At 45.0% G+C, this 26,173-nt stretch overlaps 2 protein-coding genes across 2 annotated transcripts in view; both read left to right on the plus strand.

Annotated features, from left to right (window-relative positions):
- Positions 1-6: 6 nt before the first annotated feature.
- Positions 7-17,192, plus strand: LOC311103274 (periplakin-like; the record flags this gene model as incomplete). Its single annotated transcript, XM_084144806.1, has 17 exons — positions 7-36; positions 3,037-3,198; positions 3,515-3,622; positions 3,909-4,004; positions 4,450-4,572; positions 5,528-5,674; positions 7,077-7,228; positions 7,358-7,461; positions 9,696-9,853; positions 10,283-10,461; positions 10,666-10,804; positions 11,053-11,246; positions 12,089-12,239; positions 13,070-13,153; positions 13,302-13,418; positions 13,738-13,830; positions 13,973-17,192. The coding sequence occupies 17 exons, from the start codon at positions 7-9 to the stop codon at positions 16,637-16,639; spliced, it is 4,704 nt and encodes a 1,567-aa protein (XP_084000932.1). The 3' UTR covers positions 16,640-17,192.
- Positions 17,193-22,814: 5,622 nt separating this feature from the next.
- The window catches only part of LOC311104477 (cytokine-like nuclear factor N-PAC), a 28,719-nt gene continuing 25,360 nt past the window's right edge, over positions 22,815-26,173 (plus strand). The window contains exons 1-4 of the mRNA XM_084146326.1: positions 22,815-22,875; positions 23,408-23,444; positions 23,564-23,643; positions 23,745-23,892. Coding sequence (XP_084002452.1) covers positions 22,838-22,875; positions 23,408-23,444; positions 23,564-23,643; positions 23,745-23,892 — 303 coding nt within the window. The 5' untranslated portion in view covers positions 22,815-22,837. The remainder of the gene's footprint in view (positions 22,876-23,407; positions 23,445-23,563; positions 23,644-23,744; positions 23,893-26,173) is intronic.

Here is a 26,173-nt window from a genome sequence, read left to right on the forward strand (position 1 = left end):
GTGTATATGCATGTACAGTACTTCTATGTGCGTTCAGTATGTCTACAACAGTGTCTGTGTGTACAAAAGTGTTGATGTTTTATCCACCTACAACTTGGCTCCCCCCTCCTTCCCTTCCCTTTGGCCAGAGTGTGTGTGGTCAGTAGTGATGAATGTGTGTTTCATTCACCATCACCCTTTCCCCCTCTGCTTCCCCTAACCCAGAATATTTGTACCAGTGTGGGATGCCTGCCCAGTTCCGGTGTGTAGGTCTCTATAGTAAATATCTATCCTGTCCCTCCAGGCCAGTTCCAGTGTGTAGGTCTCTATAGTAACTATCTATCCTGTCCCTCCCCAGGCCAGTTCCAGTGTGTAGGTCTCTATAGTAACTATCTATCCTGTCCCTCCCCAGGCCAGTTCCAGTGTGTAGGTCTCTATAGTAACTATCTATCCTGTCCCTCCCCAGGCCAGTTCCAGTGTGTAGGTCTCTATAGTAACTATCTATCCTGTCCCTCCCCAGGCCAGTTCCAGTGTGTAGGTCTCTATAGTAACTATCTATCCTGTCCCTCCCCAGGCCAGTTCCAGTGTGTAGGTCTCTATAGTAACTATCTATCCTGTCCCTCCCCAGGCCAGTTCCGGTGTGTAGGTCTCTATAGTAACTATCTATCCTGTCCCTCCCCAGGCCAGTTCCGGTGTGTAGGTCTCTATAGTAACTATCTATCCTGTCCCTCCCCAGGCCAGTTCCGGTGTGTAGGTCTCTATAGTAACTATCTATCCTGTCCCTCCCCAGGCCAGTTCCAGTGTGTAGGTCTCTATAGTAACTATCTATCCTGTCCCTCCCCAGGCCAGTTCCAGTGTGTAGGTCTCTATAGTAACTATCTATCCTGTCCCTCCCCAGGCCAGTTCCAGTGTGTAGGTCTCTATAGTAACTATCTATCCTGTCCCTCCCCAGGCCAGTTCCGGTGTGTAGGTCTCTATAGTAACTATCTATCCTGTCCCTCCCCAGGCCAGTTCCAGTGTGTAGGTCTCCATAGTAACTATCTATCCTGTCCCTCCCCAGGCCAGTTCCAGTGTGTAGGTCTCTATAGTAACTATCTATCCTGTCCCTCCCCAGGCCAGTTCCAGTGTGTAGGTCTCTATAGTAACTATCTATCCTGTCCCTCCCCAGGCCAGTTCCGTGTGTAGGTCTCTATAGTAACTATCTATCCTGTCCCTCCCCAGGCCAGTTCCAGTGTGTAGGTCTCTATAGTAACTATCTATCCTGTCCCTCCCCAGGCCAGTTCCGGTGTGTAGGTCTCTATAGTAACTATCTATCCTGTCCCTCCCCAGGCCAGTTCCAGTGTGTAGGTCTCTATAGTAACTATCTATCCTGTCCCTCCCCAGGCCAGTTCCAGTGTGTAGGTCTCTATAGTAACTATCTATCCTGTCCCTCCCCAGGCCAGTTCCGGTGTGTAGGTCTCTATAGTAACTATCTATCCTGTCCCTCCCCAGGCCAGTTCCAGTGTGTAGGTCTCTATAGTAACTATCTATCCTGTCCCTCCCCAGGCCAGTTCCAGTGTGTAGGTCTCTATAGTAACTATCTATCCTGTCCCTCCCCAGGCCAGTTCCAGTGTGTAGGTCTCTATAGTAACTATCTATCCTGTCCCTCCCCAGGCCAGTTCCAGTGTGTAGGTCTCTATAGTAACTATCTATCCTGTCCCTCCCCAGGCCAGTTCCAGTGTGTAGGTCTCTATAGTAACTATCTATCCTGTCCCTCCCCAGGCCAGTTCCAGTGTGTAGGTCTCTATAGTAACTATCTATCCTGTCCCTCCCCAGGCCAGTTCCGGTGTGTAGGTCTCTATAGTAACTATCTATCCTGTCCCTCCCCAGGCCAGTTCCAGTGTGTAGGTCTCTATAGTAACTATCTATCCTGTCCCTCCCCAGGCCAGTTCCAGTGTGTAGGTCTCTATAGTAACTATCTATCCTGTCCCTCCCCAGGCCAGTTCCAGTGTGTAGGTCTCTATAGTAACTATCTATCCTGTCCCTCCCCAGGCCAGTTCCGGTGTGTAGGTCTCTATAGTAACTATCTATCCTGTCCCTCCCCAGGCCAGTTCCGGTGTGTAGGTCTCTATAGTAACTATCTATCCTGTCCCTCCCCAGGCCAGTTCCAGTGTGTAGGTCTCTATAGTAACTATCTATCCTGTCCCTCCCCAGGCCAGTTCCGGTGTGTAGGTCTCTATAGTAACTATCTATCCTGTCCCTCCCCAGGCCAGTTCCGGTGTGTAGGTCTCTATAGTAACTATCTATCCTGTCCCTCCCCAGGCCAGTTCCGGTGTGTAGGTCTCTATAGTAACTATCTATCCTGTCCCTCCCCAGGCCAGTTCCAGTGTGTAGGTCTCTATAGTAACTATCTATCCTGTCCCTCCCCAGGCCAGTTCCGGTGTGTAGGTCTCTATAGTAACTATCTATCCTGTCCCTCCCCAGGCCAGTTCCGGTGTGTAGGTCTCTATAGTAACTATCTATCCTGTCCCTCCCCAGGCCAGTTCCGGTGTGTAGGTCTCTATAGTAACTATCTATCCTGTCCCTCCCCAGGCCAGTTCCAGTGTGTAGGTCTCTATAGTAACTATCTATCCTGTCCCTCCCCAGGCCAGTTCCGGTGTGTAGGTCTCTATAGTAACTATCTATCCTGTCCCTCCCCAGGCCAGTTCCGGTGTGTAGGTCTCTATAGTAACTATCTATCCTGTCCCTCCCCAGGCCAGTTCCGGTGTGTAGGTCTCTATAGTAACTATCTATCCTGTCCCTCCCCAGGCCAGTTCCAGTGTGTAGGTCTCTATAGTAACTATCTATCCTGTCCCTCCCCAGGCCAGTTCCGGTGTGTAGGTCTCTATAGTAACTATCTATCCTGTCCCTCCCCAGGCCAGTTCCAGTGTGTAGGTCTCTATAGTAACTATCTATCCTGTCCCTCCCCAGGCCAGTTCCGGTGTGTAGGTCTCTATAGTAACTATCTATCCTGTCCCTCCCCAGGCCAGTTCCGGTGTGTAGGTCTCTATAGTAACTATCTATCCTGTCCCTCCCCAGGCCAGTTCCAGTGCTCGACAGCGCCACCTGCTGAGCCTGCGCGACTACATGCAGCGCTGCACCAATGAGCTGTACTGGATGGACCAGCAGGCAGGGGAGAGGATCAACTATGACTGGAGCGACACCAACCTGGACTTCCCTGCTCGTCAGAGACAGTATGAGGTAGAGAGGGACACACACAAACACACACACTGTCCTTCACCTGCACTGACAGAGTAGTACATTCAGGGTGTTATTTGACACCTGATCCTACATGTTCTTTGACACCTGATCCTACATGTTCTTTGACACCTGATCCTACATGTTCTTTGACACCTGATCCTACATGTTATGTTACACCTGATCCTACATGTTCTTTGACACCTGTTCCTACATGTTCTTTGACACCTGATCCTACATGTTATTTGACACCTGATCCTACATGTTACATGTGTTGGAACGTAAAGAGGGACTTGTATCTCTTTAAATCTCCCACCAGAACTTCATCAGTAAGTGTCTGGAGTCCAAGGAGGCCACTGTCACACAGCTGAATGACGATGGAGACAAACTCATCGCTACCAACCATCCTGGCAAGAATGTCATTGAGGTACACACACACACACACACACATATCTCTACTTACCATCCTGGGATGAATGTTATGGAGATACACTTTACTTATCCCTTAGGATTCGCCCCAATGGTAGAATGATAACTTCCACTTTAGTCTTTTGTTTGCCTAAGTCATGCATTGATGTCAATGGGAGACTAAGGTAAAATGAGACATTATTGTTGAAGTTAGGATTCGACCCTACTGGGATTAAAATCAGCAAAATGAATAAGAATTAAACAGCAAACAGACTAATGTAACAGGCCTCTACTCCACCTCTCAGGCTCACATGGAGGCAGTGCATGCTGACTGGAAGGAATACCTGAACCTGCTCATCTGTGAGGAGAACCACCTGAAACACATGGACGAGTACCACAAGGTGATTAGCATACTGGAACACTGTAACACAATCCAACCTAACCCTAACTTTAACCCTCATACCACCTGAAACACATGGACGAGTACCACAAGGTGATTAGCATACTGTAACACTGTAACACAATCCAACCTAACCCTAACTTTAACCCTCATACCACCTGAAACACATGGACGAGTACCACAAGGTGATTCAGAGCAACAAGTATTCAGAAAGCATCCGTTTAAGAAATCCTGAATGTTTGAACAGGGTCATTGGATTTTGATAGGCCTGTGTACAAAGCAACAGCTTGCGAGTTACAGACTTGGCATGTCATGGCATGTGAACAAAGTTGGTTAAGGCAGAGACCGACTGCCAGCCAGTTTACCTTAGTGTAAATAAACTCTGAGCAGCTTTCAGTCATTTGTTACCGCAGTGTTTTTCCTGACTGCGTCTATTTTCTCTCCAGTTCCACAAAGAGGCCCGGGACACCCAGGATCTTCTGAAGAGACTGGAAACCGAAGTCAACCAGAAGTACAAACCAGAGTTCAAGGACATGTACCAGATTGAGAGCCTCATCAGAGACCTGGACGTGAGTGGACTTTATAACTACAATGTTTTACTATGAGTAGGCTTTCTAACTACTGTAGTTTACTGAGAGTGGGCTTTACACTACTGTAGTTTACTAAGAGTGGGCTTTACACTACTGTAGTTTACTAAGAGTGGGCTTTACACTACTGTAGTTTACTAAGAGTGGGCTTTACACTACTGTAGTTTATTAAGAGTGGGCTTTACACTACTGTAGTTTACTAAGAGTGGGCTTTACACTACTGTAGTTTACCAAGAGTGGGCTTTACAATACTGTAGTTTACTAAGAGTGGGCTTTACACTACTGTAGTTTACTAAGAGTGGGCTTTACACTACTGTAGTTTACTAAGAGTGGGCTTTACACTACTGTAGTTTATTAAGAGTGGGATTTACACTACTGTAGTTTACTAAGAGTGGGCTTTACACTACTGTAGTTTACTAAGAGTGGGCTTTACACTACTGTAGTTTACTAAGAGTGGGCTTTACACTACTGTAGTTTACTAAGAGTGGGCTTTACATTACTGTAGTTTACTAAGAGTGGGCTTTACACTACTGTAGTTTACTAAGAGTGGGCTTTACACTACTGTAGTTTACTAAGAGTGGGCTTTACATTACTGTAGTTTACTAAGAGTGGGCTTTACACTACTGTAGTTTACTAAGAGTGGGCTTTACACTACTGTAGTTTACTAAGAGTGGGCTTTACATTACTGTAGTTTACTACAAGTATGGGGGACATATCTGTTTCTGCTTCAGCCGAACAACGACAAAGCAGTTGGATAAAGCAGAGACAATTATTTATGGCGTACAGGTCTGTCTGCTTACCAGGCTAGTTTACAATCTCAATCAAGAAAATCTTATTTTTACAAATGTATTAGCCTTAGTCTTAGAACTATAAATCCAAAATGCTCTTGAAAAAACCCTAACTGTGTGTGTGTGTGTGTGTGTGTGTGTGTGCGCAGGACCAGGCGAAGGCCATGGACCACTTTGATGAGCGTGTGATGGCTCTGGAGAAGCGCAGCCTACAGGTTCTCCCTCTCCAGTTCCGTAGGAACACCCCTCAGAAGCTGCTCCCCGTCGAGGCGCTGTGTGAGTTCGACACTGACGAGGTAAACCTTTACACCTGGACACCCACACTACTTTACCTCACCCTGGACACCCACACTACTTTACCTCACCCTGGACACCCACACTACTTTACCTCACCCTGGACACCCACACTACTTTACCTCACCCTGGACACCCACACTACTTTACCTCACCCTGGACACCCACACTACTTTACCTCACCCTGGACACCCACACTACTTTACCTCACCCTGGACACCCACACTACTTTACCTCACCCTGGACACCCACACTACTTTACCTCACCCTGGACACCCACACTACTCTACCTCACCCTGGACACCCACACTACTTTACCTCACCCTGTGTGTGCCGCCCTACTCTAGATTCAGACTGATACCTTGCCAACTATCCTCCTCCACACACACGCTTCTTTGTGTCAATCATTCTACCATTTTCTCTCTTCTTTTGTCTCTTTCCCCTCTCTCCTCCTTCCCCTCTCTCCTCCTTCCCCTCTCTCCTTCTTCCCCTCTCTCCTCCTTCCCCTCTCTCCTCCTTCCCCTCTCTCCTTCTTCCCCTCTCTCCTCCTTCCCCTCTCCTTCCTCTCCATCTCCTCCACTCCCTCCCTTTGTCACTCTCCTTTTCTGTCTCCAGTCATTCTCTAATCCCTATGTGTGGTGTGTTTTTCTGTTATCATGACTAAGGCTGTCTGACTGCACCACATCTTTTCTCTCCTCTTTTCCTCCTTCACTCTCGCTCCTTTAATTCCACTCCCCGAAATGTGGTTTTGTGTATTTAAATCCTCTAAGAGGCCAGGCCTGTGCTCTGCATCTTATTTAAGCCTTCAGGGGATCAGCCGCAGGCTGAGGGGGTTTTAGGAGTGGATTTTGAGAGCTGGAGAGCGAGGTGTGTGTGTGTGCGCGCCGTGTCGCAGTCGAGAGAGCTCTTAAGATTTAGGAACCGGATCAGACAGTGAGGGGAAACGTGGTGTTGTGTTTAGATTTGTTTTTGTGACCTGACCGGTAAAAACTGTGAACTCTAGTTTACTAACTAGGGCATAGTGTTTCCCTGGTCAGGAAAAGCTAAGGGCCTTATCCAAAGTGGTTCAGTGAGTGAAACACTGTTGTGTTCTAGTTGTCCCATGCTGATTTAGTGAGTGAACCTCTATGCTGTGTTCTGGTTCTTCCATACCAGAACAGTCAGTGAAACTCTGTGTAATGTTGTGGTTGTCCATCCCAGGGTCAGATCAGTGATTTAAACTCTGTGTAATGTTGTGGTTGTCCATCCCAGGGTCAGATCAGTTATTTAAACTCTGTGTAATGTTGTGGTTGTCCATCCCAGGGTCAGATCAGTGATTTAAACTCTGTGTAATGTTGTGGTTGTCCATCCCAGGGTCAGATCAGTGATTTAAACTCTGTGTAATGTTGTGGTTGTCCATCCCAGGGTCAGATCCTGCGTGGAGAGAGGTACACCCTCCTGAGTAACAAGGGGCCCAATTGGGAGGTGAAGGACGCGGCCGGGCATAAACTGACCGCTCCAGGGGCCTGCTTCATGATCCCCCCCACAGACCCAGAGTCTGTCTCCATCTCCAACAAGTGAGTGTGTGTGTGTGTTATGGGGGCCGGGTGGAGAGGGGTGTGTGTATGAGTGTGGTGTGCCTGTGATTGTGTTGTTTCCCAAGACGGTATACTTGTACACTGTGTAACAGTGTCTTGTGTTTCCAGTCTGGCCACCCAGCAGAAGGCCATTAAGATGAAGGTGTCTGGCAGTAAGACCACCCTGGTCAAACGCCTGGAGGAACTGAAGAAAGACGGCACCGCTGGCTCTGGTAGGTACTGTTATGTCATGGTATGTCATGGTATGTCATGGTATGTTATGTCATGTCATGGCATGGTATGTCATGGTATGTTATGTCATGGTATGGTATGTCATGTCATGGTATGTCATGGTATGTCATGGTATGTCATGGTATGGTATGTCCCTGTCTCGACCTCTGAATGCTCGGCCACCTGACATTTACTCCTGTTGCACCCTCTGTAACAGGGGTCTCCAGCCTTTTCTAGCATGAGCGCTACTTTTTTTAAATTGAAACGTTGCGAGCTACTGATTTTTCTTTTTATAGCTTTTAAATAGTCACATTCTTCTCTTCTCCTCGACCCTGCAACTCGTCCCCGGGTCCTTGGTGTACAAGAGATGTCAATATACCTGGTAAAATAATGGTTAATAAACTGTATTCAGCATGACAGCCCCATAAAATCATATTTTGTATTTTCCCGAATTCTGTTTTCTCTGTTTTTTATTTGTCCTGGTTTTGCCTCCGTTTTGTACAAATTTCCCCTTTAATTGTGCATCTAGCGAGAGAGGAATGTGTCAACCTAGCGATGCTTCTGTTAAGCCTACTGCAGCACATGTCATGGCAGAGTTTGTAAAACAATGGCCACCCAATTCATACAAATAATCATGATATAGTTCTGTCAGCTAAGCCTACTTTGCGGTTAATATTTAATTGAGAAGGTTTTTGGGGAAAGTCTTTCTGTCTACCCACAAGGTCATCATTATCATCGCTAACTGGCTACATGGATTGTTAAACAAACACGCGCACCAGACAGACAGGGGGCAATATTGCTGGAAATGTATTGACAGATATTGTGTTACGTTTGGATTTTGAAGCCAGTAGTGGCTAACCAGGGGTGGGATAATGTCAATGCGGCTTTGATTGGATGGTAGCCTGGAGCTTTATGTTTATGACAGTTTGCGATGGAACCAATGAACAGTGGTGGAAAAAGTACCCAATTGTCATACTTGAGTAAAAGTAAAGATACGTTAATAGAAAATGACTCAAGTAAAAGTGAAAGTCACCAAGTAAAATACTACTTGAGTTTTAAATATACTTAAGTATCAAAAGTAAATGTAATTGATAAAATGCACTTAAGTATCAAAGTAAATGTAATTGATAAAATGCACTTAAGTATCAAAAGTAAAAGTATAAATCATTTCAAATTCCTTATATTAAGCAAACCAGACAGCACCATTTTCTTTCTTTATTTTTTTTACGGATAGCCAGAGGACACACTCCAACACTCAGACATAATTGACAAACAAAGTATTTGTGTTTAGTGAGTCCGCTAGATCAGAGGCTGTAGATGCCAGGGTTGTTCTCTTGATAAGTGCATGAATTGGACCATTTTCCTGTCCTGCTATGCATTCAAAATGTAACTAGTACTTTTGGGTGTCAGGGAAAATGTATGGAGTAAAAAGTACATTCTTTTCTTTAGGAATGTAGTGAAGTAAAAGTAAAAGTTGTCCAAAAAAATAAATAATTGTAAAGTACAGATACTAAAAAAAACTACTTAAGTAGTACTTGAAAGTATTTTTACTTAAGTACTTTTAGAATTACATTGCATGCTACTCATAGGTGGGATATGAGCTACTGCAGACCCTGAACTATAACCACTGTGATTATTATTTCACCCTGCTGGTCATCTATGAACGTCTCAACATCTTCAAGAACAATCTGGCCTTAATGGCCTTGTACTCTTATAATCTCCACCCAGCACAGCCAGAAGGGGACTGGCCACCCCTCAGAGCCTGGTTCCTCTCTAGGTTTCTTCCTAGGTTCCTGCCTTTCTAGGGAGTTTTTCCTAGCCACCGTGCTTCTACATCTGCATTGCTTGCTGTTTGGGGTTTTAGACTGGGTTTCTGTATAGCACTTTGTGACATCTGCTGATGTAAAAAGGGCTTTATAAATAAATGTGATTGATTGGTTGGTATGTCTTGTTATTTCATGGTTTTAATCACTACAACTACAGCTTTAAAAAATAAAATAAAATGGAATGATTTTCTAGGCCATTGTGAATGTGATGTTATGTTGAGTGTCTGGTTCTATATGATTGTTGTGTGTGTGTGTGTGTAGTTGTATCTGATTTTGTGTATGTTATTTTGGTGTGTGTGTGTGTGATTGTATGTGATGTTGTGATTGTTGTGTCTGGTTGTATATGATTGTTGTGTGTGTTATTTTGGTGTGTGATTGATTGATTGATTGATTGTGATTTAATATTGTAGACAAGGATGAGCAGCAGTGTCGCCAGCTGATGGCCGGCCTGGACAAGGTGACCAGTGATCTGGACAAACAGGAGAAGGCCATCTACGCTCGAGTACGCCCCCCGCTGGAGCACACCAGGCCACTGCAGCACAGCGCTGACCGCCTGCAGGACATGAAGGTAGTTCAGCGTTTTTCTCTTTCTCTGCACAGAGGGTGTACAGAGGTAGAGATGCTTTTCTTACTCTCCTCTTCTCCTGTCTGCCTCTGGCACTATTTAGACTAGAATCCTTTCGATAAAGTTTTCAAAACCATTTAATAAGTTTGACAGGTTTAATGCAGGAAGTACTATTAGTTATTTATTATAGGGCGGCAGGTAGCTTAGTGGTTAAGAGCGTTGTGCCAGTAACCGAAAGGTCGCTGGTTCTAATCCCCGAGCCGACTAGGTGATAAATCTGTCGATGTGCCCTTGAGAAAGGCATTTAACCCTAATTGCTCCTGTAAGTCGCTCTGGATAAGAGCGTCTGCTAAATGACTAAAAATGTAAATAAAATGTAGTAGTTCCAGGAAGTCTACACTGTGTTATACTTATCCCATTTTCTTCCACCAGGACATTGCGGCCGTTGTTCGTAAGATCGAGCCGGAGAAGTCGTCCAAGGTGAGGGAGGCTGAGAAGTTCCTGACCTCTAACCCTAAATGTGCCAGCGCCCCTCAGCTAAACGGCAAGGTGAACGAGGCCAACAATAAATATGACAAGATCAACCTGCTGCTCAAGTGCTCCGAGGACAAGTAAGTAGCTTTTTATTTGACTTGTTAGTAGAGATGGTAGTAGTTAGAGAAAAGGTCCTCCTTGTTACTTTATACTTTGTATGAGAGAGTTTTCCTGTTTTACTAAGATGACAAACCTGTAGGCTACTATTACACAATATTTAAACTCATTTAAGTGTCACATGAATCAAATGGAATGGAATCATATCATGTGTTTGTTTACAGGCTTCAGAATTCCAACCGCCTGGAGAACTCCCTTCAAAACGGGAAAAGTGTATTGTCCAGCTATGAGAACAAGCTGGCCAGGGAGGAAGTCGCCCCAGCAGACATCTCGTCTCTGGAGATGACACAGCGCCAACTGGCTGTAAGATGGCTGTCCTTCTATCTCTCGTTTATTCTAATCAGGATTTATATTTAGATCCTCTCCACAAAGGAAATGTATTGTATTTTTACAGTTCAGATACAAAGACAGAAGCAAATTTGCTAATGACATAGAGTAAAAATGCATGATAAACTGGAAGATCTGAGCTACATACCCATATCTCAAGTTTATCCTAGTTGGGGCAGAATTTCCCCATACACACAATTCAACCTCACTTCCTCTCCTGACAGGATATTGCATCAGAGCTGAAGACCAAGAGGTCCGCGGTGACGGAGACGGAGGCTAACCTGCGTGCGGCCAAAGGCAGCTGTGACACCATGGCAACCAAGCTGCAGGAGCACTGCCCCGACATCGAGAGGCAGGAGGGAGAGGTTCAGAAGCTGAACAAACGCTACGACAACCTCAACAGGCAGATCGACACCAGGTAAAGGGACTGACATAACTTTCAAATCAATTAAAATCTAATTGTATTGGTTGCGTACACATATTTAGCAGATGTTATCGGGGGTGTAGTGAAATGCTTGTGTTCCTAGCGCCAACAGTACACTAATAACAAATCTAAAAAATACAAATGAAAGGAATATAGAAATATTAGAACGAGCAATGTCAGACTCCGGAATATAAATATATATGTATATGATGGTGTGTATAGACATTATGGACAGTATATGGATAGAAAAGGTGTGTACAGCAGTAGGCCTTGACTAGAATACAGTAAATAGATATGAAGTGTGTAAAACAGTATGAAAACATGATTAAAGTGACGAGTCTTCAATGACTATGTACCGTACATAGGGCAGCAGTCTCTAAGGTGCTGTTGAACACTGTGGCTGCGTTCCGATTTTCTACCCTTCTCTAGAACTCAAAATTATTGGATTGGTGCAAGTATGGCTGGAGGGAGTTTCCATTTCCAACATATTTCTTACACCAGTCAATTTAATTTTAAATCCATAAGGGGAAGTGTACAAGTGCACACTTCGGGAGAAGGGTAGAGAATCGGAATGTGACCTTTGACTCTTTTTAAGAGCACAGCTCATCCACACATTATATGTGTGAGGTGAGAGGACTGATTCATCGCCCTTTACTACTGGTAAAAAAAGAAGGTTGAAGCCAAGAACAAGACTCATCGTAGCCGGTCCTGTATTGTGGTTTTACTATAATAGACGTCACTTGACGTTGTGTTGTGGAATGTTATATTCACGTTGTGGAATGTTATATTCACGTTGTGGTATGTTACATTCACGTTGTGTTGTGGGTATGTTACAGAACTCAGAGCCTGCAGAGGGCTAAGATGTCGTACAACAACTACCGCAGTGATTACGACAACCTGAACAGCTGGCTGTCCCGCGTGCCAAACTATGAGCCAACTGAGAAGGACAACCTCAGTCAGGTGGAAACCAAGCTGGTAAACCAGAAGGTAAGTGGTTGAGGATGGAATAGGATGAAGTTGCCCCCCTAGACGCTGATTTCTGATTTTCCCACTAATGGTTAATGTTAGGATTGGGGAGGGGAAGGTGATTTTAGATCTGTACCTAGGGGAAACGTCACCCCGGCAAGGTTGAGGATAGTCAGGTGTTCCGAATTTTGCAACCCTGTCCTGGACTAAAAACATTTTCAGCTGAGAGGTTCCAGTCAGTTTTCTAGTTGTAATGTAAATAGTACTATTTAGATCCAAAAAATTAGACTTTTATTCTACATCTAGTCCTCTACCTCTAATGGTCCTGTTAAGTTCTATACCTCTAGTCAAAGTCCTCTACCTCTAATGGTCCTGTTATGTTTCTATACCTCTAGTCAAAGTCCTCTACCTCTAATGGTCCTGTTATGTTCTATACCTCTAGTCAAAGTCCTCTACCTCTAATGATCCTGTTATGTTCTATACCTCTAGTCAAAGTCCTCTACCTCTAATGGTCCTGTTAAGTTCTATACCTCTAGTCAAAGTCCTCTACCTCTAATGGTCCTGTTATGTTTCTATACCTCTAGTCAAAGTCCTCTACCTCTAATGGTCCTGTTATGTTCTATACCTCTAGTCAAAGTCCTCTACCTCTAATGGTCCTGTTATGTTCTATACCTCTAGTCAAAGTCCTCAACCTCTAATGGTCCTGTTATGTTTCTATACCTCTAGTCAAAGTCCTCTACCTCTAATGGTCCTGTTATGTTTCTATACCTCTAGTCAAAGTCCTCTACCTCTAATGGTCCTGTTATGTTTCTCGGTCTAAAATGTTGATTGCTGTGTTGTTGTTTTCACAGAACCTGCTCTCCGACATTAAAAAGAAGGAGTCTGACTTGAACAACGTATCAAAAAATGCCCAACTTTACCAGCAAGCCGTCAAGGTAGGGGAATGAACACTGATAGACACATCCATTCTGATTAATTACTGCGAGGAGAAATGTCTACAATTTGAAGTAACTCTTTCTCTCATCTCTCTTTCTTTCTTCCTCTCAATTATAGTTGATTTTACTAATTTGTCTGTGTTTGCAGGAATATGAGAATGATACTGAAAAGTTCAAGTCTATTCTGGACCTTGAAGACGGGCTGGTCCCTCAGACCTACAAGAGAAGCAGACTGGAGTCCCCTGCACTCAGGGTCAAGGAAGAGGTAAGGAAGACTGCGGCCCAAATGGCACCCGTTTCACTATTTAGTGCACTACTTTTTGGACTCTGGTCATAAGGCCCTGGTCAAAAGTAGTGCACTAGAAGGGGAATAGGGTGCATGGGTCCTGGTCAAAAGTAGTGCACTAGATAGGGAATAGGGTGCCATTTGAGAGTCAGCCCTTGACTATAACCTTAATGCATATTACACGTTGTAATGTGATACATTTTGATACGTTTTCAGGAAGACTTTTGAACGATATCTTCCTATGAACATTCTGGAAATGCCCCTGGTTTCATGCATTTCATAATTTCCTTGTTTACAGGAATCTGCCATTGAAGCGAAATTCACTGAAGTGAATGCAGTTAACAAGCAAAGGCTGGCGAATCTGCAGTTTGCCCAAGGCCTTATGAATCAGGTGAGATACTCCTGAATGTTCAACAATCAATGTTGCACATCTTTATATAGATCGAAAATTAATTGAAATGTCACATAGTTCTAAATAAACATCATTGCCATTACTTCTGAAAAATAACCCCAGCCTCTTCTCCCTCTCTCAGCAATCAGACGTGATCGTCTGCAACAATGTCCAGCAAGTCAAATCTGCCGCTCCCGGAGAAGAAGCCTGGAGGATCGAGAGTCAACTGAAAGACGAGATCCAGAGGAGGGAGCAGCTGGAGAAGGATCTAGAGAAAATCCAGACAGACATCTACATGTTGGAGGGCCAGAAGCCGGAGGACACCGTCGTCAAGAAGGAGATCATCAAGAAGGTTCCGGATCCTACTCTGGTCGACGAGGTCCACAATGTCCGTCAGAAGCTGTCGGACGAAACCCGGGCCACCCGGGCCATGGACAACGAGCTGGAGGCACTGAGGCTGAAGCTGCGCGGCATCGAAACAGAGATCAAAGAAGGAGCACAGCAGTACACCGTGAAGGAGGTGCTGCGTATCGAGAGGGACCGCGGCCAGGAGGAAGAGGTGAGGAGGCTCAGGGAGGAGCTGGAGGAGCTGAGGAGGAAGAAGACCATCAAGGACAATGAGGTGGTCCAGATCACGAAGCAGGTGACGCTCCTGGCGCAGCAGAAGTCCAAGGAGCAGGAGGTGATCACAGAGGAGGAGGTGATTAAAGTGCAGAACGACCCGCAGCTGGAGAGCGAGTACCGCATCCTCCTGGACAGGAAGCAGAAGGAGCAGGAGAACAGGAAGCAACTGGAGGACGAGCTGCGCTTCCTCCAGGACAAGCTCCGCAGGCTGGAGAAGGAGAAGTCCATGGCCGAGGAGAAGATCTCCATCAAGGAGGTGCTGAAGGTGGAGAAGGATATCGCCTTCGAGAGGGAGGTAGAGAACCTCAGGAGGCAGCACGAGGATGAGAAGGCCAAGCACCGGTCTTCCCAAAGGGAGCGCGCCGACCTCCAGAGGAAGATCTCCAGCCTGGAGGAGGAAAAGTCAAGGGTCATAGTTCAGGAGAAGGTGAGGGAGATCGTCAGGCCCGACCCCAAGGCTGAGGCTGAAGTGGCCAACCTGCGCATGGAACTGGTAGAGCACCAGAGGAGGTACAGAGACGCCGACCAGCAGCTGAAGTCCCACCAGGACGAGCTGAAGATGCTGAGAAACAGAGGTCCACAGATCGAGGTCAAGGAGATCATCAAGGAAGTCATCAAGTACAAGACGGACCCGCAGACCGAGAGGGAGCTGGAGAAGCTCCGCAACGAGATTGTGGACAAGACGCACCAGACGGAGAAGTCAGAGATGGAGATCAGGCAGCTGAGGGACGAGATTCAGCGGTGGAAGGACACCAAGCCCCAGGTGCAAATTAAAGAGGTGGTTAACGAGGTGCTGGAGTACAAAGAAAACCCCAAGACCAAGGAGGAGATTGAAATACTGAAGAGGAAGCTGGCGGACGAGCAGAAGAAACGCCTGGACCTGGAGAGGGAGCGATCAGCTAATGAGGAGAAGATCCGGCTAAGGAAGATCGACCTGTCCCAGGTCAGGGAGAAGTTGGTCCAGCAGGAGGTGGTTAAGATGGAGGAGGACCCATTACTGAGGTCAGAGTGCAACACCTTCACGCAGAACATCAACAATGAACAGAGGCAGAGGGAGACCCTGAAAGTGGAGCTTTACCAACTTCAGAGGCAGAAGGCCGACCTGGACGCACAGCTGGAGGAGCTGGAGCGAGAACGTCGGGCTAGGCGCGATGCAGAGCTGGAGATCCAGAGGCTGAGGGTCAGGCTGAATGAGATGGAGGTCATGGACAAGGAGAACAGGGAGAGGGTCACAGTGAAACAGATGGTGGTTCTCCAGCAGGACCCCCAGCAAGAGAAAGAGCACTCCATCCTCAAGCTGCAGGTGGAGGAGGAGAGACACAAGCGTACCCTGCTGGAGAAGGAGCTGAATGTCCTGCTCCAGCAGCAGGTCACCCTGGAGAGGATTGAGGTGAAGGAGAAGGTGGTGCGCACCGAGACCATCCAGGTGGAGAAGGACCCTGAGGCCGAGATGGAGATCGAGAAGATGACGAGGACGCTGGACCAGGAGAAGAGGAGGAGGCTGGAGCTGGACCAGGAGCTGGGCAGCCTCAAGTCCCGCCTGTCCGACATGGAGTTTACCAACACCAAGTCGTCCAAGGAGCTGGACTACATCCGCGACGAGAGCAGCCGCCTCCAGCAGGAGAACCAGAGGCTACAGAACGACATCCGCAGGCTGCAGTCCGAGATCCAGATCACCTCCACGGAGACCCGGAGCATCTCCAACTCGGCCCCCATGGAGAACGGGAAGAACCTGGAGCTGAGGCTGGACTCGCTGCAGGGGGAGCTGGCCGAACTGAGGGCCATCACCAGGCAGAAGGATGAGGAGATCGAGAAGCTGCAGAAGGGCCTGGCGGCGATCCAGATCAAGAGGGAGCAGAGGGAGAGTCACCTGAGGAGATCCATCGTGGTCATCGACCCCGACTCGGGCAAGGAGATGCGGCCGGAGGAGGCCTACAAGCTGGGACTGATTGACTGGAAGATGTTTGTGAACCTCCAGAGCCAGGAGTGCGACTGGGAGGAGATCAGCATCAAGGGCCCCAAGGGGGAGTCCTCTGTTCTCCACGACAGGAAGTCTGGGAAAAAGTTCTCCATTGAAGACGCCCTGAAGGCTGGGAATATCACCACCCACCAGCTGCAGCAGTACCATAACAAAGAGATCACCATACAGGAGTTCGGGGTCATGGTGTCGGGAAAGACCAAGTGAAAGAGAAACATCTGAAGAAAACTACTTTTTTAACTGTCTATTTTTCTATCCGACTACCATGAGATTGAAAATGTGTGCCATTACTTGGTTCACTACATTTAATTCTTCCAAAATATTTTAATTCCAACGTTCTTAATCTAACATTAAACAATATGTTCGTTTATATCTCTCTCTCTAAACTCTACATTGCACTGTTATTATATTTATTTTCAAACTCATAATGCACTATAAATGCACAAACTGGTGTTCTGGTTTTAAATGAGGGTTAATGTGGTGGCTGTATTTGTAGCCAACATACATTTAAATGGTTGTAGAAGGGTTTTCTGTCTGTCCCTGGAGTAAACTTGTTAAACTGCTTACACTGGGTACATGGTTAGAGGTAATACTTTAAATATCTTTTATTTTGTTTTTGATGTGGAATTGAATTACATACACAAGGATATGAATGGATATTGTTAATGTCGGTCTGTGGTGTGCTACTGTAAAACTGTCTCTCAGTTGTCCTGTTTTACATGTCTTACATAAGAAATAAAACAGTAAAATGTTGAAGGGTAAACTTGTTGTGTGTTTCTTTAAAAAGTAGGCCTTTGGTATAAATTACAGTTTTAAACACCAATATAGATTTACAAAGATATATATTGCTTGTAGATAAGCAAGATAAATCATCCTTTAGGCCTATGTTCCACAGACGAAGCTCTTATCTATTGGAAGAAATAACTGTACAGCTTTTCTGAAAAACCACCAGATTCCTGCTGAGCTCAAGGACAGATCTGATCAACGAAGCAATCAGTTAGACAAATCGCTGAAGATAGAAGGTGTGTTTGTAATGGTGAACGAACAGTCCTCCCACCAACCAAACCAGCCAAAACCATCCACGGCTTTCTCCCATAGCCTTCAGTAGGCTACATGAAGGTCATCATTACCCATATAAAACAAATACTATATTATACTACCGTCTAAATACTGTAGTGTTACTATATTTATATACTATAGTATTCACTGTAGTGTTTTTGTAGACATGCCTGTAGTATTTACTGTAGTGTTTTTGAGGACACGACTAGTATTTACTGATGTGTTTTTGCGGACATAACTAAGTTTTTGCGGTGCAGACTAGTGCTGAAATGGCACAACTACCAGATTACACCAGTTACTGTTTAATGAGGGGACCACCTCAATCAGAACATAAGACACCACCAGTTACTGTTTAATGAGGGGAATACCTCAACCAAAACATAAGACCCAGGTTGGTGACATGCCACCTATTGAGTTGTATCAACAGTTCGGAGCAATGCAATGGCCCAGACAACACCTTAGCAAAAATATACCCATTTTATTACAACTGTCACATCTAAACATTAGACTGGTTCTAGGTCCATGTAAGAGAAACAGTACAGGATCAGATATGAAGAACAAGCTAGGTTTATTAAAGCTTAGAGGATTAGGTTTGCTTGTTTGACACAGATAATACACGTTAGCAAGAGTACTCCAAAATCACATCTTAGATCTGTTACTTCCACTAGCTTCCTGAAATACAACACAGAGATTCAGCTGACCAAGTTCACAGGATGACCAAAAAGAGTGGGAGACCATACTGTTCAGATGGTAGAAAAGAAAGAACAGATTACGTACACAATAGATATTTCAGAAATACAATTCACTTTACTTAAAGGAGGGCTACTGTACCTCAAACCAGCAAAGCCTCTCCAGACAAACCAACTGAAAACCAAAAAAAGGACATTATTGCAGAGGATGAATGGACATCTTGAATATTGTCACACATGAATAAACTCATAATGGTCAAACTCAGCACACACCATTCAGATCAATCGACCCGTGGTAAGTACTATTAGTATTATATTGTAAACTGTAGTATTTTTTTTTTTTAATTATGTGGGTGTACAAGCCATTCACCCTGGACATATGTCCCAAATGGCACCCTATTCCCTACATAGTGCACTACTTTTAACCAGAGTCCATAGGGGGTTGGTCTAAAGTAGTGCACTATGTAGGGAATAGGGTGCCATTTGGGATAACACCTCTGACACAGTGGACTAGACAGACTGTCCCGATGGGGCTTATGATAGGAAATACACAAAAATATAATTAGAACAATTAATCCTGGGATTTTGATGAAATGACCAAAATCCGGTCTAGACAGACAATGTAATCTTGTGTTATGTAAGAAAAGCTATTCACCAATCCATGCAAAATGGGTGTATCTCAAAATGGCAACATATCCCTTATATAATGCATTACTTTTGACCAGATCCTTATGGCCCCTTGTCTAAAGTATACACTATATGGATTAGGGTGCCATTTGGGACGCAAACCCAGACCTAAGAGATGTCTTATCCAGATCCCTCCCGCCTTTTCTAAATGAATAGAAATACCTTACGGCATCTGACTGAAATTTAGTGTCTGTGTTTATTGCAGTATCAGAATAATGTTGTGAGGAAATGATTTCGCCACTAGGAGGATTTCTATTTTCAAGTCTGCTTTTATGAATAAAACCTTGATTGAAATGTTCCACTTGTTCCATGGTCAGATGTCATTCAGGGAAGACAAAGGACTTTAGTAGGTGTCTGATTGATAAAACACTCATTAGGATAATGATGTAATATGCATTGTTTTGGTTTAACTAGATTAGTAAGAAGTAGGCTAATTGTAACACAGGTGATTTACAGTCAAATATGAATAACTGTAGCTGACTTTATAGCACTGTATTGTAGGCCCTATTGTGAGGTGAGGGTTTCCAATAAAGAGCTAAACTCACCTTTTTGTAGTCCCTATTGTGAGCGATCAGACTAATAAAAACACTGTTTCTTCAGTGGCACATCGGGGAAAGGTTAAATAGACACGCTATGAAAAGGTTAATTAGGGCGACATGTTACACACCAAACATAAAAACCTATCCTTTATAAAGACTTCTAGAAACAGATTTAGCATTACATATGTCTACAGACAAAAGGGGTTGTCTGGGTCTGTGAATATTACCTTCATCTCATCCATTCATGTTGGGAATGTTATTTTATTTGTCACATGCGCCGAATACAACAGGTGTAGACTTTACTGTCAAATGCTTACTTACAAACCCTTTCCCAACAATGCAGAGTTAAAAAGTACCAAAAAATGGCAAAATAAATAAAGGAAATAGTAACACAATAAAATATCAGTAACGAGGCTATATACGAAGAGTACCGGTACCGAGTCAATGTGCAGGGGTACCAGGTAGTTGAGGTAATTGAGATAATATGTACATGTAGGTAGGGGTAAAAGTGACTAGGCAATCGGAATAGATAATAAACAGAGTAGCAGCAGCAGATGTGATGTGTGAAAGTGTGTCTATGCATTTGTGTGTGTGTGTGTGTGTGTTTGTGTTGGAGTCAGTGTAGTATGTGTGAGTGTGTGGGTAGAGTCCAGTGAGTGTGCATAGAGCCAGTGCGCTGAGAATCTGTGCAAAAAAAAAAGGGAGTCAATGCAAATTCTCCAGGTAGCCATTTGATTAACTGTTCAGCAGTCTTCTTGCTTGGGGGTAGAAGCTGTTCAGGAGCCTTTTGGTCCCAGACTTGGTGCTCCAGTACCGCTTGCCGTGCGGTCGCAGAGAGATCAGTCTATGACTTGGATAGTTGGAGTCTGACCATTTTAAGGGCCTTCCTCTGACACCGCCTGGTATAGAGGTCCTGGATGGCAGGGAGCTCGGCCCCAGTGATGTACTGGGCCGTATGCACTACTCGCTGTAGCTCCTTGCGGTCAGATGCCAGGCAGTTGCCATACCAGGCGGTGATGCAGCCAGTAAAGATGCTCTCAATGGTGCAGCTGTAGAACTTCTTGAGGATCTGAGGCCCCATGCCAAATCTTTTCAGCCTCCTGAGGGGGAAGAGGCGTTGTTGTGCCCTCTTCACGACCACCGTTGTGTCGTCAGAAAACGTAATGATGGTGTTGGAGTCGTATGCAGCCACGCAGTCATGGGTGAACAGGGAGTAAAGGAGGGGACTAAGCACACACCCATGTGGGGCCCCCTTGCTGAGGGTCAGCGTGGTGGATGTGTTGTTGCCTACCCTCACCGCCTGGAGGGCGGCCCGTTAGTAAGTCCAGGATCCAGTTGCAGAGGGAGGTGTAATTTAGACAGGTTACCTTGGCGTTCTTGGGCACAGGGACTATGGTGGTCTGCTTGAAACATGAAGGTATTACAGACTGGGTCAGAGAGAGGTTGAAAAAGTCAGTGAAAAAACTTGCCAGCTGGTCAGCACATGCTCTGAGTAAGCGTCCTGGTAATCCATCTGGCCCTGCGGCTGTGTGAATGTTAACCTGTTTAATAATAATAATAAATAATATGCCATTTAGCAGATGCTTTTATCCAAAGCGACTTACAGTCATGCGTGCATAATTTTTTTTGTGTATGGGTGGTCCCGAGGATCGAACCCACTACCTTGGCATTACAAGCGCCGTGCTCTACCAGCTGAGCTACAGAGGACCACGTTTAAAGGTCTTACTCACATCGGCTACGGAGAGCGTGATCACACAGTCGTCTGGAACATCTGGGGCTCTCATGCATGGTTCAGTGTCCTTGTTCAGCTGACTGAGAAACATAGAATATTACAGTTCTTCAGCTCATATTGATAGGATAGTGTTGAACGGAGCTCGTCCAGTTTATTCTCCAATAATTGCATGTTCGCCAATAGAACAGAGGGTAGAGGCCATTTATCCACTCGATGACGTAGTCTCGTCAGGTATCCTGCACGCCAGCCTCTATAACGCCGCTCCTTCCTTTTTCGAGTGTCTGGGATTTGGGCCTGGTACGGGAAGAGCAGTATGTCATTCGCCGCTGACTCATTGAAGTAGAAATCCAAATTGAAGTTAGTGATCGCTGTTTTGATGTCCAGAAGCTCTTTTAAGTCATAGAAAACGATGGCGGAAATATTACGTACAAAAAAAGTGAAGATCAGCACTAAAAAACTAAATAGCACAATTGGTCAGGAGCCTGTGAGATGGCTGCTATTCCCTTCAGCGCCATTATGAATTTATCCTGATGCTGTTGCTGTGTAAATAAACGAACACTGATACAGATAAACAAACAATCCTCTTCAGTACACTCAACCACGCTCACCTTTATTCTCAAACAGAGAGACTTCATGGTCCCCAAAATGGTTGCACACGACGCAAAGCAAACCCTACAGTGGACCGTCAAGACAAAGCTCTCATCCAGACAGGGGGGATTTTATACCTGTTACATGTGCTCACCCATTGAGATAAGGGCAGTGCACCACCCACCCCCCATTACAGTTGTTGAGGGGCATACCCATTGAGATGTAATAGTGCACCACCCCACCCCCTAGTTACACATGAGGGCACATAAGAGAAACTGAATCTCTAGTCTAGATGAATGAAAGTATCTGATTGAAACTGCCCTCTACTCTTTTCTAGGGATACAGTATACAATTTAGACTGTTTGGGGGTTTGGGTCGTCACTAGTTACCACAGACACAAAGTCGTAATAATGGCTAGACCGCTAAACTGATTGTCTTAAAATCTTATTTTAAACGTAACCTTAACCCCACTGCTCTACTAACCGGATGTCTAACCATAACCTTAAAATAAGACCAAATCTCATTTTTGTTTTCCTGAATGTTTATGATGTAGCCATTTTTTGCTTTGTGTCTGTGGTAACTACGAACAACCGGGGATTTGGGCAGACAGTATGAAGATAGGCTAGAACTGAAATCCCCGATCACGCTTTTAGGCGATGTCATGGCGACATTGGCTAGCAAAACTCATGCGTAGAAATACGTCATCGGGACTACGGTTTAGCGCCGAACTGCGCATGTACATGCAGTCAAAGGCACTCCTTCGATATAAAGTCGTTTTTTACGAAAATTAAAACATGTCAGTTTGTCACTTTCACGCGGTTGGAGTAATACCATATTCAACTACTGAAGACATTGACTCCAATCTAGGTTGTGCCTTTATATTTTGAGAACATTAACAACTAAGGAATATTTTTTCACTTCTCTCATTGACTTCTCATACCCCAAACCACGGCCTTGTCTGTTCGTTCTTTTTCGCAAGCGTTCCCGGAAGTCTTGCGATGTTGTGCCTCTGGGTTTAGAAGCTCTGTGGGTTGGGGTTGGTGACGCATTTGATTTCTGGTGGGTGTGTTCTTTCACGGTATTCAGTGCGACGTTTCAGTAAAGTTCTAAGATGGCGACGGTGCATCTGAGAATCGGGGACCTGGTTTGGTGAGATATGCATTTTAACTTAGTTAAATCGTCTCATTCCATTGTGTACATTGAATCCGTGTCGGATTAACGGAATTCGCGTATTTTCGTTACATTAGATGAGGTATGTGTGACTAGATTCGTTTACTTACGGTAGTTGTCGATCGAACTCAAAACAAATACTGCCTGCCTAGCCCGAGTCAGCATAGCCATTAGCTAGCTAGTAAACTACTTAGCCTTGCCGCACCCAGAGAAGTGAAACCGGACGCAACTGTATGTAAATATATTGCTCAATCCATATACTAGCTATATCTATACACTGGTTCGTTTAGGTATCTCCACATGTTTACTGATGCCAGTTGAAAAGTGTGTACTGTGATGTTCGAGAAACAACATCAATCTGAAGTTTAACTAGCTAACTAAATATTATTCTGGTGACTGTGCCCCGGGATTTTCATGTTCGATACAAATATTTACTGCGACAACGAATTTAAACGTTATCTCGATAATTCAACGTTTAATCATCAATCAAATGACAATGTTCTTGTTTTAGGGGAAAGCTCGGGCGCTATCCTCCGTGGCCAGGCAAGGTAAGATCTGTCGAATTATAGCTAGCGAAATCTGAACACCCCATGGTCGTTTTGACTTCGAATTGTATTGGAGGCTAACGTGTAAAGGATATTGTGATTTACTTTATTTGGCTTTCCAGGTCGTCAGTCCTCCAAAGGACCTGAAAAAGCCAAGGGGCAAAAAATGCCATTTTGTCAAATTCTTTGGAACTGAAGACCAGTAAGTAAACAAACAACCTACTACAGGATCTATCACTTATCACGAATATACATATCTAGCTTGTTTCCATCACTTATCTGTGTGTGTGTGTGTGCGTGCAGTGCCTGGATAAAGGTGGAGCAGCTGAAGCCATACCACCCCCACAAAGAGGAGATGATCAAGATCAATAAGGGCAAACGTTTCCAACAAGCTGTGGACGCGGTGGAAGACTTCCTGAAGAAGAAAGAGAAACAGGGGGGGAAAGAACAGGTGAGGTAGTTGAAGACAGGCAGAAAGTAGCCAGAAAAAACATTTTTTTTAGACAGTTTTCTTCCATTTCGTACCAAGTGAACATGATTGTGTTAGTCCCAAAAACAGGGGTAAAGAACAGGTGAGGAGGGTATAATGCTGTAGATAACAGGAGATATAGCCTGGATAATCCAGACACAAGGAAGAGAACAGCTGAAGGTGTAACAGATGGGGATTTACATTTTAGTCCTTTAGAAGACGCTCTTATCCAGAGCGACTTACAGGAGCAGTTAGGGTTAAGTGCCTTGCTCAAGGGCACATGGACAGATTTTTCACCTAGTTGGCTCTGGGATTCGAGACCAGTGACCTTTCCGTTACTTGCCCAACGCTCCTAACCGCTAAGCTAACCGCCGCCTGCCGTAACCTCACTCCTCCTCAGCCTGAAATGTCTCCACTTGCGTTGCTGAATTGCTAGCTTTTCTGCGACATTTTTACATTTTAGTCATTTTAGCAGACGCTCTTATCCAGAGCGACTTAAAGTTAGAGTGCATACATTTTTCATGCTGTGACGCAACTGGAAAGACCGTTTCAGGAGGGCGGTTCCGTGAGTTTGCGAGGCAAATGTCCAGGGTTCTAGTCTCGGTGTAAGCTGGAGCGGGAGGAAGTGGTATGGCTAAGCGATGTGATGTCTGTCACATTGCCACCAGACAGATGGGATTTGTCCAACCATCAGAGAATTGACCTCGGGTCACCACTCTTAACTGTTCATCTAAATGAGTTCAACAACAGTTGGACTATGTCACTATAATACTGAAGTGGAGAACTAGGGATACCCAAGTCCAGTATGGTTGGTTGGTTGCCAGGTTGGAATTTCAGTATAACGGATGTAAATAGTACAGTGAGGGGAAAAAAGTATTTGATCCCCTGCTGATTTTGTACGTTTTCTACGGACAAAAAAATGATCAGTCTATAATTTTAATGGTAGGTTTATTTGAACAATGAGAGACAGAATAACGACAACAAATATCCAGAAAAACGCATGTCAAAAATGTTATAAATTGATTTGCATTTTAATGAGGGAAATAAGTATTTGACCCCCTCTCAATCAGAAAGATTTCTGGCTCCCAGGTGTCTTTTATACAGGTAACGAGCTGAGATTAGGAGCACACTCTTAAAGGGAGTGCTTCTAATCTCAGTTTGTTACCTGTATAAAAGACACCTGTCCACAGAAGCAATCAATCAATCAGATTCCAAACTCCACCATGGCCAAGACCAAAGAGCTCTCCAAGGAGGTCAGGGACAAGATTGTAGACCTACACAAGGCTGGAATGGGTTACAAGACCATCGCTAAGCAGCTAGGTGAGAAGGTGACAACAGTTGGTGCGATTATTCGCAAATGAAAGAAACACAAAAGAACTGTCAATCTCCCTCGGCTTGGGGCTCCATGCAAGATCTCACCTCGTGGAGTTGCAATGATCATGAGTACGGTGAGGAATCAGCCCAGAACTACATGGGAGGATCTTGTCAATGATCTCAAGGCAGCTGGGACCATAGTCACCAAGAAAACAATTGGTAACACACTACGCCGTAAAGGACTGAAGTTTGCCAATGAACATCTGAATGATTCAGAGGAGAACTGGGTGAAAGTGTTGTGGTCAGATGAGACCAAAATCAAGCTCTTTGGCATCAACTCAACTTGCCGTGTTTGGAGGAGGAGGAATGCTGCCTATGACCCCAAGAACACCATCCCCACTGTCAAACATGGAGGTGGAAACATTATGCTTTGGGGGTGTTTTTCTGCTAAGGGGACAGGACAACTTCGCCGCATCAAAGGGACGATGGACGGGGCCGTGTACCGTCAAATCTTGGGTGAGAACCTCCTTCCATCAGCCAGGGCATTGAAAATGGGTCATGGATGGGTATTCCAGCATGACAATGACCCAAAACACACGGCCAAGGCAACAAAGGAGTGGCTCAAGAAGAAGCACATTAAGGTCCTGGAGTGGCCTAGCCAGTCTCCAGACCTTAATCCCATAGAAAATCTGTGGAGGGAGCTGAAGGTTTGAGTTGCCAAACATCAGCCTCAACCTTAATGACTTGGAGAAGATCTGCAAAGAGGAGTGGGACAAAATCCCTCCTGAGATGTGTGCAAACCTGGTGGCCAACTACAAGAAACGTCTGACCTCTGTGATTGCCAACAAGGGTTTTGCCACCAAGTACTAAGTCATGTTTTGCAGAGGGGTCAAATACTTATTTCCCACATTAAAATGCAAATCAATTTATACATTTTTTGTGTTTTTCT

The sequence above is a fragment of the Coregonus lavaretus genome, assembly GCF_964263955.1.
Source record: "Coregonus lavaretus genome assembly, chromosome: 28".
NCBI lineage: Eukaryota > Metazoa > Chordata > Actinopteri > Salmoniformes > Salmonidae > Coregonus > Coregonus lavaretus.